This window comes from Trachymyrmex septentrionalis, unplaced genomic scaffold (genome assembly GCF_001594115.1).
Source record: "Trachymyrmex septentrionalis isolate Tsep2-gDNA-1 unplaced genomic scaffold, Tsep1.0 scaffold16, whole genome shotgun sequence".
NCBI classification, from domain to species: domain Eukaryota; kingdom Metazoa; phylum Arthropoda; class Insecta; order Hymenoptera; family Formicidae; genus Trachymyrmex; species Trachymyrmex septentrionalis.
The window spans coordinates 758696-778020 of record NW_017304758.1 but is presented as its reverse complement, the minus strand read 5'-3'; the positions used below and the strand labels follow the sequence as shown (position 1 = coordinate 778020).

The following is a 19325-nucleotide window of genomic DNA, read 5'->3' as shown; positions in this document are numbered from 1 at the left end:
AATGAAATAATAATTTGTTTAATAATATTATAAAATTAGTACAAAAATAAAATATACTACAAATTTAATATATCGTCTTATATATAATACACTGTTTAAATAAATTTTAATTCTAAAGAAAACTCTAATTTAGAACTTAATTATATCAGAATGTACGAAATATACAAAATATAGCAGATGACTATTTCTTTTGATGCTCTCTAAGGAGAAAATCACTTGAGATTCGTTAATAAATTTGTTATTAAAACGAAAGTAACAGATTCTAGGACACCTAATACACGTCTGCGATAGTAAGTTAGACTTTCTTTTGAACGTTATATTTATAGCTATATCGTCGCTTGCGCTTTCGATTGGACACTCGTTGATTGTAGAAACTTTGGCAGTGTCAGGCGATTTCCCACTGATGACTTCTTGTAATTATCAACCTACTGCGCAGATGACACGACGGACACGACTTTCTGAATAAGGAGATTCTACGCGTGCGTTTCGATGCGTTTTTCTTGCGGAGTTAAGTACAACGAGAAGGAAGAAATAGAATTTACGCTTTATTCGGTTATAAACGGTTAAGCTTTCTAGAATTATACTTGATTTCTTGGACACGACAAACCGGGCTCAATTATAATTCCACCACTAGAAACGTCGAAGGGAAATTTTTGCCGACAAACAGTTATATACTTGTAACGAGATGAAATATCTACACATTACATTTCAGTTTAAACGAATATTCAGTCACACATTTTTCCATCAATATAAATCTGAAAGCAATTAAGTTCTGCATTTGAGATTTTTTTTAAGATTGCATTATCTCATGTTTTATCTCGGCCGACAATTATTATCGCGTTATTATCTTTGAATTGAGGCTCGTATACATTTTTTATTTCTAATTTTCTCCATTGTCTATCAAGATTTATCCTTTGATTCTCGCCTGACCTTAGTCAATTCCGACTAATTAGCTGAGCGTAATCACGCGGTACAAATGGCGCGCGTTGATCTTCCGCGTTTGGCGTTAAGAATTAGCACGCGGTCCATGGAGAAATCTTCGGTAACAGTTCGTTGTACGCTAGTTACGTTGTTCTTGGGAAGGTTCTCAGAGGTTCTTCCATCAAGACAAAGGGGGCATCATACGTGCGTACCGTTCGCCGGAAGTCGGGTAAGGGGGCTTTACTCGCGATAGCCGTTTAGATACACACCACATTTCTCTGCAAGAATCGGCACAACCGCAGGTGAGAATAAATCGGGGCGATCCAGCGTTTTATGGTCTCTTTGCCATTTCAGCTAGCGCCTTTATCACCAATTCTTCACACCACGCACCGTTGGCTCGCGTGACGTCATACATACATACGCACATACGCATACAGGCTCGCTTGATCGAAGAGGAAAATTCTAAAAAAATTCTAAAAGCTACACGGCCTATCACGGCTTATCGATTACGATAGCTGATTGCGAATCAATGTTAATTAACCCTTTTTTGTTAAATATTGTCACGTTGCGATCAATCCTCTTACAGCATTTTAATAATCGCGTGGTATAAAAGCCTGCGGACTCTGTGCGAATTAAATCTCCTTTGACAAAGAAAGAGTACTACATTCTCATGTTTGGAATTATTGGTTCGTGCTTTATATAATAACAAAAACTCAATTAAAGTACTGCGAATTCTGTCTAATAAACTCTAAGAGATGAACCTATAATTTTTATGAAGAATCCTTTATCTTTTTATTTTATTTCGAAAAATATTAAATAAAAACGTTGATAAATTTATTTTAGATTAATTTAATGTAATCGACTTAATTTTATTTAATTAACTACAGGATATCTCTAATGCAATACATACACATATATATTTAGTTGAGACTTTAAGATGTATATAAGACTGAAGGATCCAGTATACCGTGTCCACATGCGAACAACAATAGCGATTATGTTCGAGATTATTACCACTAAAAGAACCATCCTTAAAAGATCTCTATCAAAGATTCAATGTCTCTTAAGTGCTAGGTGCAAGAGCTATAGTTAAGGGAATCTAATATCAGGTGCAGTTTGTGTTCGGGGTTCTATCACATCCTATTATCATCCCCGGAAGGCGCGAATCGATCGGTATTTTTATTCGCGAGCTTATGCCTCGACGCACCGCGTTACGCGCGTTCTCGTGACGCCGTTCCTCTATTAGCACGCTTTATTTCTTCCGCAAAACATCGTACCACTCCGTTGTACCTCGAGCTTTTTTTATAATCCAGCTTTATGACGCAATAAGTACACCGCCGCGCGTACGCGTGTGTGCGTGTGTGCTTGTCGATGAGTGACGTCATAGTCGACTACCCTGAGCAAGATGCCGATGTAACTACTAGGTCTTTTTCAAAAAAGAAAAATACGCAATCATTCGGATTATTTCTAGAAGAAAAAGCAAGCAAAGAATGTAGCATGTTGTAAAAAGAAATTGCCCTATGAAGAAAATTACATTGCGCTATTATATTTTCCAAGTTTTCCGATAAATCTTTTTGTTCTGTATTTTTGCTACGCGTTAAATATTGTCACTTTATTGCTATTGTCTTTGGTCCAAACAATCCAAAGTCATATTTACTGTTAAATGTGGTATGGAAATTATAAGTTTTTAAATACATGTTGTTCATAAAGATTATGCATTTTGCGGGTTTTCTCCATGTTCAGATCTATTCTTGGAATGCTAACGTTTCGTGAACCTTGCAGTTTATTTCATCAGAGCGAGGAACAGCCTGATAATTAATATATGTTGTTATTAATTATTTACAAGAGAATTAAATAATTTATCTTTACATACTTATATTTGTATTTTTGTTAAAACCAGTTCTTGTTAAAACTTTTCTGTTGAATTTTTTATATACACGAGTATTAATTTAATATAATATGGTATATGTGATTGTGTTATTTGAATTTTTTGTGCATTTAAATCAGTATTCAACATTTCTTAATGTTACAATAATTTATGAATAAGTAAAAAAATAACATAAAAATAATATAAAACATAAAATAAATAAAATGTAAAACGTACGATAAGATAAATGAATAAAACGTACGTAATTAATTTAATATAAACTTTTCTTAACATAATTAAATTTATATAAATGTTAATTTTATCGAAGAAACGTGCTTTCATAATTTATTTTCAAATTGTATCAAATTTTTATTTTTGTGTTAATTTTTTATATAATATTTGTATTTATTTTTAATATATTTATTTTGTGTTAAACTAGTATAAAAACTTGAGAGAATCGTTTGAGATATGTGAAATGTGTTAAATTTAATACAAATTTTTTATTTGCGTAGTGAAACATTAATCATGATAAATTGTCATCTTATCTTTTACATCGTAATTATAGATAAATCATAAAAAACCAGGCGAGTTGTATTTTCCGATATATTCAAATACGAATGCATATATCATGTTTATTCGCTTTATTATACATTCATACATGATAAAAATACCTATCAGTGAAGAATATAAAAAAGCCATACATGATAAAAATACATTGGTACATCACTGTCAGAGAATCGCATATTTATGGATACGGTAACGTTCGAGGCAAATTAATGTATCAACATTCGGAGCATGGTATTCCCTGCGAACGTTCATGTTTTTTTACACTCCTCTCTTCGGTTTCTCACAAAAATTCGTAACCGCACGTCCAAGGCTGGAGAACGTCGCGAGAACGATTAACAATCAAATACCGTGCTTATCTCGTACGGCAAGATTGTGATCGTTAATAAAAGGACTCGTCTTGCGTTTTCCGACGCGATCAGCGAACGAGAGTCTCGGGGAAGTAAATCTCGTACTTGTGCACGTACGCGAACATAGTTACGTATCCGCAAGCGTGATTATGCTCGGGGCTTACCTATCCGCGTGCATTTATTTTCCGCGGTAGTAGCTCGTTTCATCACGCTTGCTTTCTTCCGAGCGCGATGCCCGGCGTTGCTGCGGCGATGCCCGGCGATGTTGCAGCCAGTTTAGTTCAGTGACACCTACTCCGCAGCGCGTTATTACGCGCACGCAACGAACGCACACGTCGCGGCCGCGCCATGCACGCACTTTGCGTATCATCGTGCCGTGCGTGCGAACTCGCCTTCGACACGGATGCTCCGCCTGACGTGGACGCGGCCGAGAAAGCCGCACGGAAAATCTCTCGGCGCGCGATGGCCGTCTGCATATCATCCATCTGTTTTTGCTCTGTTTACCTATGTAGGTGCATATAGCTCGCCTCTCAGGACGCGCTCGGTTGCGCGCGAGCTAAGAAAAGAAGTTTATCAGTGGATTAATTTGCTTTAACGCGTTAATTATCCTTTGAAAAGCAATTTGAACTAATTGCGAGATTAAAAATTAGAGTATAAAAATTGAAAAGAAGATATATTGCTAAAAGAAATAACAGAACGTAGTTCCATTTATGCGTGAGCTCAAAAAAAAAAATTAATAATATACGATATGGTAATTTACTTTAATATATATTAGGCTGGTACTTTTTTTTAATTGAAGTAATTTTCTAAAAATTTTGCACCTTTGAAATGTATAGCGTTAAGAATTTTAAATTGAAAACTAATAAAGTTTACATGATAAGAGAAGCAAGTGAACGATTAATAATAATTATATTATCTAATTACAATAATTTATGCTAAATCTTTCGATTCTGTTAATTAGTTCGTATTAATTAGCTATTTGGAAATTATCGATGAATGAATAAGCAATTTATTCGTAATATTCGAAATATATTTGGCAAATATCTTTTCTGAGCAATGCCATACTACAGGAAAAAAATTTAGTGAAAAATTTCAAAACTTTAATTGAGACAATTTTTAATAGTAATCAAATATTTTGTTTATTCAATAAAATAATTTAGTTACTTCCGTATAAAATACAAATTTTTCCTGTAAATAACAAAAATATTTGTTTATACCAATTAAACAATTTAATTCGCATAAAATTACAGTTTCACCTAGTATATTAAAAAAATTTTTGTTCCGTACATTTTAAACAAATTTTTGTTAACAGCAAAGTTTTGATTTATACAACAAAATATTTTTTCTAATATATGTCTCCAGCAAGATTGGAAAGATAACTATTTTGAGTAAACGATAATTTCTGTCTCATTCGATTACAGATAGAACGCGAGTTGATCCTGTCATCGGGAGACAAGAATTCTAAGATCCCTATTCTTCACGAATACAAGCAGAGGACCGCCGGAAGAGTCGCCATCGCGCCGGATGCGCCGATCAAGCAACAGGCCTGGGTTCAAGAAGTAAGTCCGATCTTACTTGATAATTCACGGTGGATAAACCGCGCTGATTTCTTCGCGTCTTTTCTTCCGTACAATAGCGGCTAGCGTAACGAGATGCTCGGGTCACTTGTTAGTGAATTCTCTTCCTTACCGTATTTCTCGCATATTTGCGTTCTCTTGTTATTTAAAGTATGTAAGCAATACATTCTTCGAGTAAATATAAGTTTAGTAATCTAAAAATCTAAATAAATCGTAACTTTAAATTCATCGAAGTTAAATTTCTGACGGTAGCCAGAGTGACGAAGTTTCCGTCCTACTTTGAGGACAGGTTCTATTGTCTGATGATATTACGAAATCCCTCGATTAATTGATCGTCACGTGTGTGCAACATTATATACACGTGCCACCTACGCGAGCGTCAGTAGGCGTCAGAAACACACGTTTCAGGCGTTCCTTTTTTCCGGTTTTATACCTATTGATATCTTAAGGCATAAGGGAAGGATGTAGAAATTGATGTTGGATCGAAAGTAATAGATGTATTTTATGTTCTTTTTTATATATACTTGTGTCGATATAATTGTTGCGGTGATTGTTATCTGTTCTAGCTTTGACTTATGTGTTATTATATTTAATTCTTTTATTAAATATGTTTTATTCTATTTATTTTCTTGCTTTCCTATATTTTTCAATTTTCTCTATTTTATTAAGGCTTAGCAAATATTTCATATATACTAGTAAATATGAAATATTTATAGAGAATATGAGAGAAGTGTGTAAATTTTCTTGAAAAATACACGGAAATATTTTATTGAAGAATCTAAAATTCTAATTAGATACAAATCTGAAAATAATTTTGTTGGACCATGAAAATAATTATGTAGGTTGCTCAAACTGATGGCTAGATTGTCAAAACTTTTTGCAGCATAACTTATGATGCTGAGATTTATATCAAATTATTTTGATGATCAAATAAAGTTTATTTTCAGATCTGCATTTAATTAAATTTTTAGATACTTTAGAAAAATCGTTCTTCTTTTTATATAACTTTTTTACAAGTTACATTTTTCTATTAATATCAGCATAACGTACATAACAGCAAGTTTAGTTTCGTCAATCAAAAGCCATATTTTTTTATTTCATATTTCCAAGTTTGGGTTCGTTGCTAATTAGGAACGTTTTCGTACTACCGTGATCGTACTATCGGAGTAAATTACATCCTGCACGATCATCACTGGTGAGATTTGCGTTAATGATGTACCATGAGAAAGAGAGATGACATTGCTGTGTAGTATAACATTCCCGTGTACGTTACAAAAACAAGGTGATCTTAAGTTACAGCTATAATACACTAGGTATAGTACATATTTACGCTGCGAATGGGCCTCCTCTGTTTACAAGATTACGCGCTGGGTAAACTGCAGTTATTGGTCCTCGGGTAGTCATTGGCCGGTCCCATTGATCCTAGAATGGTGCTCGTTTATGGAATGCTTCGGATATTCAGTTCTGAAACCAGTGATGATGCAGTTCGCGTGCACTGCGTGTACCAACGTCGTAACAAAATAGAAATACTCTTTCTGTACCTATCTTATGACTATTCTTTAGTCAACTTCTTTCTTGAAATGACCCGAGATTTGCGCGAAAAAATTAATAAATTTTTTATTTAATTTCTCAGCAGTTCCTTAAATTTGTATAATGGTAACTTTTTTTATTACATTTTTAAATGTAAACGTTTAAGTTGTTTTTTCTTCTTTATTGGACTGTGTGGAGGTCGTAAGATTCATACAAAAATATTATTACGTACTAATATCTGTTTTGATCGGAAAAAATGATTTTAACAAAGTATTTAAAAATTTAACTAGATACACAGGTTTGAAAATAAATTTGTTGAATCATTAAAATAATTATGTAACATTTCATATTGATGACAATATTGCAAAAAGTTTTAACATTCTAGCAACTAGTTTAAGCATCCTACATAATTATTTTTATAGTTCAAATAAAATTATTTTTAGCTCTAGCTAAATTTTAGATACTTTAGCAAAACCGTTCTTTCCGTTGTGAATATAGCCTTCTCCTTCATTTGTTGAAGATTTCTCGATTTTTACTTACTATTGTTTTTTTCATTCTTACACTATCGTTACGATCGTTACGGAGAGTGCCGCTGTTGAATTTGGTGAAGGCGAGAAAGAACTCGTAGATTACGATACAAAATATCATGCGAGTGCACTGAAGGGATCACCTTTCCGCGATTTCGCACGCAGCTGACGAACTCGATACGCTCAGGCGTGCAGAATGGCCAACTTTCGTTGCCTTTCGAATTACTTAAATCTACTTTACATAATACACATCATCGTGCGAGACGACACTTAATCAGCGTCGAACATGTTCGCAACATGTCGTACCGCGCGGAAGGTACATCATCCGCGCCGTAGAGACTCACGTAGCTTGTAAACTTACTTCCAGCACTCTCAGAAACCCTGGGTGTTGCTAACTTCGAGGATTCCGCATAAGTAAATTTTTCCCTACTTTTGTGGATGCCACGTGCTGCAGCTTTCAGCCTTGTTTTCTCTTTTTAACGTCACGTACGGCTATGCTCTACGGCTCCGCTTTAGAGCAGTTTTGCTGTGAAAGTTCTTCTTTCAATGTGGAAATACTATGAATTGAAAAGTTCGACCAAAAAAGAGCGCGCGTACATATATAGAAGGTGCAGAATGCAACATTATTTTTTCTTTTTTTCTTTTTATTTATTTTATTTATTTATTTTGAAGTGAAACAATTTTCTGAAAAAGATATATTTTTACACATATACTTCACATCACAATTTCTTCTAAAAAATACAAACAAAGATTTGTAGATTTTCAATCATTGTTGTCAATTGATATAGGAGACGAATGGACAATCTATTAACGAATTCGATTGGACACTGATTTAATCTATATATTGTATATAAAAGTAACATGCAAATTAAATATAAAATACGGAATTATAAAATAGAGAGAGATTTAATCCATTTTTATATTAAATCAACATATATTTTTATGTCAATTTGTGTGCTTTAATGTGCATCAGTACGCACTGAGTACATTCAATCGAATTCACTCATATACGTATACATTTATAGGATATCGCGCTCATAGGTATATTTTCTCAATTTTCATTATATAATATAATTGGAGAGAATATATATAATTGGATTCGTCCTTTATCTTCTTCAGTTTTACACCTCCTCTTACAGATATAAAAGGCATTCAAATACGTTATCGGGGAGTAGTGATTTTTCGAAGTGTAGCGCGCCGGGTATGAAAAACTTCGCTTTTATCTTCGGTACGGCTGTAATCCCGGCACGGTATCAGTGTGGCCATAAGTCAGACAGCCTTTTCCGTATGCGCGATGCGTGTCCGCAGGGCCCTACGCGTCCGTTGTTATTCCAGGCGCATCTCTCTTCCCGAGAACCGTAGGATTCAGTACGTTAACTTTAAAATTGCCGAGGCAACGCATGCCGGTCACCGTAGCCGTTAGCTGATGTCTGATGTCCTCCTTCGAAGGGAATAGTATTCGAACCTGGAAGGTCGATAACATATTATTTTATTTTACGATCACCGCTGTCATTATATAGCCGAATAGAATCATATCCCAACCACATCCCGTCGCGTCGCGTCACTGTATTCTTAATCACCCGTGTGTTGTGACACGAGTTATATTAATTTAACGACTTTACTACTTCAGAGAGATAGAGATACAGAGTGTCAATATGGTAGAAAGTTTATAGTGTACAATTTACGATGACTAATTAAGATTGTTAATTTCTTGACTATACATATAAATATAAATCTTACTGATCTCTCGTATAATTAATTCCACACATATAGTACGTTTTAGAAAATTTAAACTAAACATATTTTATCTGATTTAATATTGCACGTTCTTTTTGCTATTTTGAAAGATTAAAATTCTTCTGCAAGACTGGAAAGAAATTTTAATTATCTTCTTAATTATACTGATAAAATATCCGAGTTATAATATTTTTGTGAAATTATTGTTTTTATGGTTACTAATAAATAAAACTCTATTTTTTTCTCACTCTATTTTTTTCTCTATTACGTGGAAATTTTAATAATATTTTACGTTTAATAATATTTTACGTTAATAATATTTTGCGTTTTCCAATCTTTTGCTTTGGCCGACTGTATGTATATATAATCTTATATCTTTATAAAATTTTAATTTTAATGTTTCGTTTGCTAGAAGAGCGTACGGTTTATCAAAACATTCCTCTTTATGAGGAAAGATAAATCCCGAGAATTGCATCTCAACGACATTTGTTTAAACTATGAATTCTTTCTACAGTCATAACGTAACGATTGACTTCTTGCTTGTGTGTGAGATTATGTACCTGAGATAGTTTGACTTTACATAATTTTGGGGCACAGCTGGTCCGAACTATAATCGTTAAAACTGTGAGGGCTTATTTCACTGAAGATGCCGCTTTTATTAAACGATTCTCAGCGAGAAAGCACGGTTTTTGGAACAAACTTTAGATGAATTCCGCTCACTGGAAGTTAGACGACTTTGGGACACTATTTATGTCATAAGTGCATGCTTCATGCTATGAATTACTTCCCGAAGAGAATCATTTCTGACGAACTGTACGCGAAATTAAGATGTCATGTCTCGGACTCACGCTTCTTATTGTTCAATTTCGTGTGACATAAAAAAAGAGAAAAGAGATGATACTGTTATATATTTTTTCCAATTTACTCACAGTAATGATCTAAGTGGTTAAGTTATCATTTCTTAAACATTTTTTTTATAGAGTATAAAATGAATAGTTAATTTCTAACGATTTTATAACATTATTTATAATTAAAAAATACTTCAAAAATAATTATTTTGATTGATCATTAAGTCTAAAAAAGACTTTAAGTTAATAATAAAATAAAAAATAAAAAAACTTAAAGTTTAAAGATAATAAATTAAAAGAATAAAAATTTATTAACATTGATTCATCTTTAACGCAACGCGATATTTTTAATGTGTTCTCTTCTGAATCTAAAGCTTCCACTGGAAAAAGAATCTGATTACATTAATGATGATTGATATGATCAGAATCTTCTGACTTGTTCATTATCTACCAAAAGTTTTTCCTGGTGTTGTAGTCGCTTTTTCTTATGGTAAAAGTTTAATATATTTTCCCTATTGCTTTTTGACGCACAAACTACGTAAACAACTTTCCTCTAACAGATTAATGTATGCTCGTGCCTGGCGAATAATTTAATATATCAACTCGCTAACAACGGGGCGGCGAACTTATTCAATTTTAATTAGACTTCATTTTCTCCGGCGTTTAGGTGGTTTTTAATCGAAAGATAAGTTTCATCGATGCCTAAGTTGGTGAGTGCTAACTTTGCGAGATGCTCGTTTTTGATGCTGCCGATGTGTAATTATGTACTCCTCGTTTAACAGCTTAATGGGGCGCATCTAACGAAACCGCCCGCGTCGCGCCGTTACAGAATTAATGAATTTACATAGAACGTTATACGTTCCATAATTTACGCATTTATAGAGGATGTTTTATTAACGACGTGTGCCGATCATTAAGAATGTGCGCTCACCAGACGAATGCGTTTCTTCTTTTTTTCAGGGAACTCAGATGCAGGAAGTAAGGCAGGACGGCCAAGCGAGAAACTATCAGTCACAGGACGCCTACTCGTAATTATTTCATGCTTACTTCACGCTTGCATTAAATTACGGTCCTCCTGTAAAGATTCAAGAGAGAGGCCTGTGGGCCTATTGTTTGATCTCAGATATAATTTCTTTCTTTCACTCTTGCATTTATTTCGTTTGTTATACAATACAATTGATGCTAAGTGAAATAAATTGTTTCTCCATTATTAACGATGATATTAATGCATGAGCAGTATTATCGTACCTGCGGCGCATATTATAATAATAATAACGCTTTAATACCATCGAGAGATTAAACTTCCTATTGTACTGTATTCAGATCGTCTAGTGGAGCGGTACCGAGGACGACAAAGATTGACGAGGAAAAGACAAAGTCACTCTCCAGAACTTATCACACGATTAAGGACATGATCTCGAGTCGTTTCGGACCTAGTCGCAAAGACGTCGAGCCGGAACCGGAAGCCAGTCTGAACAACGTCACGGAGGAGCTGCGAAAGTCGAGCAGGAGCATCGACGATGACGAGACTAGGAAGAAGGAAGGGATTTACGGAAAACCTCGCGCACAGGAGCCGTCGGTTAATGTGCAACAATATTCAAAGAATGCTTACGGTAAGTTAGATGCGACTGAGCAAGATACTAGTCGGGCAATTAGGCGCGTTAAGGCGCGATGCTCAGCGAGGTGCCGTTAATTAGCTCATAAATGTTGATGAATTAATTTGAGGAAAGCCTGTTGAGCGAAACGTTAAATGGCGGAGTTGCATGTTTTATAAATATGAAACAGTGTATGCAAGCGTGCACAGTCTGCGTGCATAGCAACACTGGCCTTTCCGCTCCTAGAAAAGCACTAGCCGAGCCTGTATTTGCAAAAGATAGTTAACATTAGAATTTGTTGCAGAAGAAACATTTCGTATCGTTTATTCATTAATTTGCCTACACAAAGTGGTATTAATTAATTAATTATCATGCAGCTGGGAGTAAATAATTAACTACGATAAATTCGTAGAGTGTAGAAATACGTTAAATATTACTATGTAGCAATTGATAAACAATTTAAAAATGGAAAGTTGCGAGAATTCCATTCGTAATCTTCGTAATTATCTTTAAATGACGACAGCCAAGGTAACATTATTTGTCACAGCTCCTGATTGAAAATTTATTAGATTATACTCGTACATCTCCAATTTTTATTTAATAAGTGAGCTTACCTTGCCACTCGTAACTTATAACTTGTCACTTACACGCGACGTGTGAGATTTTCCTCCTTTTTGCGCGGCGTATTATTCGCATTCGCTCGTTGTGCAAACCTGTAAATTCATAGTGTACGAAGACGAGAGCCTCGCACGCGCAATATCGCCGCTATTATTTCGCAATCTACCGTAAGCTTTAATACGAGTAATACCTTTCCGTTTAATCGTTCACTTAAATCGAGATTAGCGGTCGATAGATGAACATTAAATTTCTATGAACGGATGTAAAATTAATGATTCATCATTTTAACCGTCATATAAAATGAAAGAATAATTTTAAAGTCTTTTATAAGACGAAAGGACGAATGAGTTGGTAAGAAAAAAAATTACGGTCGTCGAGTCGTTGAATATTTAAAAGATGATACACATATATGTTGAAGAAGATCGATGAAATCGACTATAAGATTGCATATAGCTCATTCGACTATTTCTGACGATTGTTTTTATTCAAAGTTTTTTTCTTTAATATCTCAAATTTCATTACGCCATATATATCTTTATATCTTTTAGGGTTTAAAAATTTTTCTGCCTAATTTTCCTGTCCTTGGCATTTTGCTTTCCTCTATAATTTCTATAACCGTAATAATGATTTGTTCGCACCATACGTGTGCTTCAATGTATGTAGTTGGCATATAAATGGAGGAGAAACTTTCCTTTTAATTAACTTCAGTAGAGTGCGCATTACATATTCATACATTTTAGCATTTCTGATAGCGTTCAGAACGAGCGTACGTAGATGTTGCACGTATATGATGCAACGTTTCAGTTACACTTCAATACTTGCGTGTGTATTGAAACAGTTACTTCAAATCTTCACATAATACACATAGATGCATTTTTTAATTTAACTAGAAATATAACAAGTAACGGAAAGATAATACATTTAACAGAGAAAAATAACGTTTGTTTAAATCACGTATACACAGTGTACAATTTGTGCCGGTATTAATTAATCTTCTTTGTGTAACGAATAGAAATAATATAAAATATTTGCTCTCACTCAGGTCAGTATGGTCACTCATACGGCTATCAAAGCAATCAGCAAAATGTACCTCTACCAGGTCAACTGCAACCGACCGCGACTATTCAGCCGAATTTACCAGGGCAAAGCGCTCAGCTTCACGTAACCCACCATACTCCGCCAGCAGGAATTCAAACAGTTCATCAAACTCAAGTTCCTGCTTTTGGCCAAACCGCGACAGGTGCGCAGCAGGTGCAAAATGTTACGAGGGAGTACATGGTTCAGACATCGGGCGGTATGACCGGACAGCAAATACATCAAGGAATCCATCAGAATCCCACGCAAGTACAGGTACATTTCAAGATTAAGATGAGAAATGTTCATGTCGATGTCTAATTTCAATAAAATTGACTGGTGAATAAATGATGCGAAAAGTTGACGTTAACAGTTTTCGTGTGTTTTCCTGCCTTTCAGAAATCAAACTGATCAGTTCACGTAATATTCGAATAGAAAAATAATGAAATTATGAATTAATTGTGTACACTAAAATTAAGGAAATTATTAAAGATAGAGTTGATCACAGTTTGTCTTCTGAGAGTCGCATGGAAAAAAGAGCGTGACACAATTCAACGAAATTTTTTAATTATAAATAATATAAATTAAAAGAATAAAAAAATATTTATACAGATTTTTATCTTATTTCTTTAATAAATTAATGATATTAATAAAATTAATGTTATAAACGCTATAAAATAAGATATTGGTTCATTATTATTTCATAAGATTAGCGGAATTTTTTAACATCATTTTCTTTTTTAAGCTCTTCTTCGAAGGGTGCAATATTATTCGAGATACTTTGTCTTACATCGAAGTATCCTTAAATAAAAATAATTTTCTTGCCTTCTTCCGTTCTCTTAAGCTCTGATTTATTAAAGTACAATTAATTTCATTTAAACTTTTCGTTAAGATAAATTAAAATCATTTTTTAATAAAAAGTACAATTTATTTCATTTAAACTTTTCTTCAAGACAAATTTAAATTGCTTTCAGATAAGGAAAGATAAACATATATGTTTGAACGAAATACTATTCGTGAATACATTTTTTTAGCGTTGCCCCGTAATATCGACATTCTTACGAGGGTGTGGATATTCGTTGCGTACAGAAAACAGAGATTCATCGGCGAATGAAAAAATATGTCTCATAACTTGTCACCTGTCTCTTCATGATGTCTCTTTCATATAAATTTGAATAAAGTAACTACGTAGTCACATATAATCAAGTAACAACCAATTATGTTTCGTAGAAAAGCTGACTGATATACGCGGAGCATTAAATGGCATAATGTAATATTTGAATGATAACACGTATAACGTAGATGTGACACGGCTTTCAGGAATGTTCCGTTCTATAGTAATGATTGATACTTGCTCAGCAGCGCGCTAACATTTTAGTTTGTTAAATAACGGTTGGTATAATGATAGTGAACGCGTGCAACACGGCGCTACGGAGCGCTAAATCACCAACGAACAGTGCGCGTATATTACTCATAATGACGCATCTCAACAACTTTCTATGCTGTTGCGTACACGATGGGAAACATTCGTAAAGAAGTCTGTAAAATTTACATAATCACGCTGGAAATTGTACAGGATTACTTTTTTTTATAATGCGATCTATGCAATAACGACGATCAATGTTGATGCATGATAGTGTTGTGATAATTAGAATAAGAAAAACCACAAAAGAGAGTCTCAACATGAAAAATAACAAATGTATAAGTAAAATTCACAAAATCTTTTATGTATAAAATTATAAAATATTATTTATATAATAATTATTAAGTTAAAATAAAATAAAATTTTGAAATAATAATAATAATTACTAATTAATAATTAAAAATAATTTAATATTTTTAAATTTTAAAATTAAATTTTAATATTTTAAAATTTAATAATTAAAAAAATATTATTATAGGACTCCAAAAATAAATTTAATACAAATAAAATACTTATGTGAGCCTCCGCGTATGTTGATGCGTAAATTATGTATTTCTAACAGAATAGATCTAGATATAATTTGCAGTTTATTAGGCACTTATCAAACGAAGTTAAAATAACCTGAACGTTTCGATTCTGAATTTGAGTTCCTCTTCAGGTAAAGTATAAATGCACATTACTAGTTCGTACTTGACTTCCACAACCGAAGAGAATTGAAATCCAGAGTCGAAACGTTTGCATTTATACTTTAGTTTAATTTGGTAAATACGTTTTAATTAGTTGATGTATGACATATGTGTGCGCGTGTTTGTGTATATGATGCGAATTGTATTTATTATAAATACATAATTTATGCCCCAACATCCGCGAAAGCTCACACATGTATGCAGTTTACTCATATTATAATAATTATTAAATTTATTATAATAATTGTTTAAACATTATCAATTTGCGACAAAAAGCATATAGACCAATTATCCATTTAACAATAAATTATTGTTGACATCCCAGTTAAACAATTTGAGGATAGGATATCGCAAGCGTTACAAATAAATATTTCTGTTTGTAGAATAAAAATACATAATGCAGTAATTAAACTCTAAAAAAATCAGTGAATTTAATAATAATAATAAAATAATAATAATTTATCGTGCCGATACGCACGTCTGTAACAGTTAATTAAAGCTTAACTTAAAAAGTAGATTTTTACTATATTATTAGTTCTACAAAAAGCAGATAGGCATTCACGATTTAACGGTAGTTTATTGTTAACGAGCCGGTTGGTTGGTTTAGGGGCAAGGCACGCAAGTGCAAAAACCGCACAGTCTATCCGTGCAACAGCATCAAGTGGGCAATGCGATGCCGACGACGAGTCCAAGCTTCCAGAGTTCTCAGCAGTTGCTTCATCAGAATCAGAACCATCACCAGAGTCCGCGATTCGCACAGCAACACGCTCAGAACATGCATCAGCGTCAGCAATTAATCCAGCAGATGCACCAGCAAATGGCCGGCCAGCAGGGCTCGCAAACTGCAAGTGCGCGAAATATGCAGCAGTCATATTTTCCGAATAGCGTCTCTTATCAGCAGTATCAGCAGGCGCGACAGGCGATGTCGAGGTCGCAGATCGATCTTCCGAGCACGTCAAGACAAGAGCTCCGAGTATCGGGCCAAGAGGTTTACTACCATTATGCTCAAGGAAGACCTCGTTATGGCGTTCCTCAGGTGTACATGAAGACAGAGAGTAATCAGGAAACGGAATTTCAGAGGCGAAACTCTGCAAAGGGTATCGAGAAAGCAGCTTCACAACCGCAACTTTGCTATGAAGACGAACGAAATACCGAGGTTTCGAAGAATCCCGGAGAGAATATGAAGAATTTAACAGTAGATCCGTTGGATAAGGAGAGGTAAGACTTCAAGAAAATTATTGTACTATATATAAGGTTTCTATAGATATAGCAAATTTAATTGACGTAAGATTTTTATAGATATAACAAATATAAAAAGTATAATATATTGAAGAGAGGGAGTCAAAGTAAGGTGGAGTGTGTTGAGAAAAAGATAATGCTCGTATTCAGAACGCGCTTTTATCGATAAGTGCGCGCTTTTATTTCTGAAATTCTATAGTATGTAACGTAAACTATATGCTAAATGCGCGCTAACATCGTTATAAGCGCGTTCTGAATACGAGACATAGTGATAGCAAAACTATGCAGGTGACAACTGTACAAGTTTTATATGTAGAATTAATGCACATAATTGAATAAACTTTATAGTTACTACAGCTATAAAATGATTTATTAAATAATATGAATTATAAAATATTAATATATTTAACTATATATATTAATTATATACAACATAAAATTATAAAACTTGTATAGTTGTCACACTATGTTTTTCGTTGAATGTGCAGTGTGCTAGAGTTTTTAAAAACTTAGCTGTAAGAATACTATACATTTTAGATATGAGATTACGGTGGAAGATCGAAGTCAGTGTGAGCCCGGAAGAAATGGATTACAAAGGAATGAGGAGTATCGACCGGAAACTAGCTTCGGAATTCGAAGAGACGAGACACGAACATCAAAGAGAGAGCAAGAACAAGGATCGTCGGGTCAAGAGGGAAGTCAGAATTCAGTAGAGGGAAATTCTGTGCAGAAAAGGATCGAAGAATTGCAGAAGAGAACGGAGCAGGAGAATCATTTAAACTCCAAGCCATCGAAGGATGATGCGGACGGCTTAAGGGTCGGTCTAGCTACGAAAATGATCGGCGAGGCATCGAAAAGGCTCGATAATGGACAATATAGTGGGAAGGAGTCCGTTGTGAAATCAGATAGGAAAGACGATCTGGAGCAGGGTATCGGCCGATTGAAGATCCAGAATCAAGGTTCAGGCTCAGATTACGACAAGGCCGGCCAGAGTTCTTCGAATGTCGATTCAGGAAGAGGCTCCGCAGTCTATTCGAGCGGAAGACGTCCGCCGCCCGATGATCAAACTTTAGCGCAAGGTAAGAATCGACTTTCTGATTTCATCATTCACCTTGAACTTTTTGGTTGTAGTCATCTTACTATATACATATACACATATACATGCTTTTGGACTACTTTTTCCAGCGTCAGCTGTTTCCTATGAAAGGGCCAATCGATTACTCAGTCTTAAACTTTCACTCTTAATAGTCAAACAATAATAATAATAGAAAAATATATTTTACAATTTTATAATAATATGTTTATATATATCTCAATTTTATAAAAATTATATTTTCTGTTATGACAAAATTCAATTTTTCTCTTTTTGTTGTGAGATGTTATTTCTCTCATTTGTTAAGAAAAAGTTATTAATATTTGCTTGCTACTTAGTGTTTGCAAATTATATGTTTCACAAAAGAAACTTTTTATTATACATTTATTATTTTATTAAACAAATAAAAAAATTATACAAAAAATGATTACTATATTTTTTAAAAGAAATTTTATAATTATATATAATTGACTTATTTATTTATACAATATTGTAAAAATTGCATTTGATTGTAATTGATTACAATGCATTATTTTAATTAATAATAAAAAACAAGTAGGCGCTATTTTAATTATATCTTAAAAATGATGGTACTTATCTTTATATGTATCATTTTTTATTCGTATGTATTATTTCGTGATTTATTAGTTGCAATTTATTAGTTGTAATTTATTTTTCTTTCGAAAAGTTTGAAGGTATTAATTGTTCTGTCGGAGTATGTGATTTGCATCTCTTTGTTTATTTTTCTCAGTACAAGATTCCGAATGGGTGGACATAGTGGAGTCAGAGCTGAGGAGTATTTTGGAGCCCAGGGATGTTCCAGCCATGGCGCACTCCACTCTGTCCGAAAGTGTATCCTCGGTAACGCCGCCTCTGCCACCATTGTCACCCCATGACAGCCCACGTACGCCGAGAAATCGATACTCAACGAGGTAACTCAACTTCAAACAGGTCTCTCTTCTTCATGCAACCGGTGTTACTTCCGGTCACCGCCTCGAGTCACTTCCGATTCTGTTACCTTCCTCGTACATCGAAATTCCGATATCGATGTCTGGCCGAAAAATGGCCTCTACAATATTAAAAATAAACGTTTCTCTGTTGCAACTTTGTAAATTGTTAGTTACGCGAGACTCGGATGCAAAATGTTAATTTGAAACGTCAATCTTTAATTATTCTTTCATTATTCTTAAAAAAATAATCTCACGATTTTTTAATGAAATATTTTTACAAAGCAATCTTTGATTATACAAAGGAATTTTATTCTTATGTAACGTTTTGCTATTATTTCAAATATGAGTGCTTTATAGTACTAGATAGATATGTTTTTGTTTTAGTTTACCTTATGGATCAAAACCAAATTATAACGATTATAGCAAGGCTATGGAAAAGAGAGGTTTCCCGAGCAGCACAAAACATCGTGGCGCCTCGACGTCTAAAAAGGAAGCTGCGAAAAAGTTTTCTCACCGTGAGTATTTCTTTAAATACAAAATTTTTAATGTAAAATTTTTTTAATTTTAATAAATATATTTTGTTAACAGCACACACACACACACGTAATGCATATAGAATTTATTACCTTTATGTAGAAAGAAATATAATTATATAAAAATTATAATTAATCATTATAAATAACATTACATTTTTTATGATCAAATTCATATTAATAATTCAAGAAG

At 33.8% G+C, this 19325-nt stretch overlaps 1 protein-coding gene across 2 annotated transcripts in view; it reads left to right on the top strand.

Moving 5' to 3' along the window:
* The window catches only part of LOC108746161, a 72065-nt gene that overhangs the window by 50177 nt on the left and 2563 nt on the right, over nucleotides 1–19325 (top strand). For both annotated transcript variants that reach the window (XM_018482755.1, XM_018482754.1), the window contains 8 exons: nucleotides 5124–5261; nucleotides 10882–10949; nucleotides 11245–11534; nucleotides 13177–13484; nucleotides 15925–16535; nucleotides 17094–17635; nucleotides 18401–18581; nucleotides 18984–19114. In XM_018482755.1, the coding sequence (XP_018338257.1) occupies nucleotides 5124–5261; nucleotides 10882–10949; nucleotides 11245–11534; nucleotides 13177–13484; nucleotides 15925–16535; nucleotides 17094–17635; nucleotides 18401–18581; nucleotides 18984–19114 (2269 nt within the window). The remainder of the gene's footprint in view (nucleotides 1–5123; nucleotides 5262–10881; nucleotides 10950–11244; nucleotides 11535–13176; nucleotides 13485–15924; nucleotides 16536–17093; nucleotides 17636–18400; nucleotides 18582–18983; nucleotides 19115–19325) is intronic.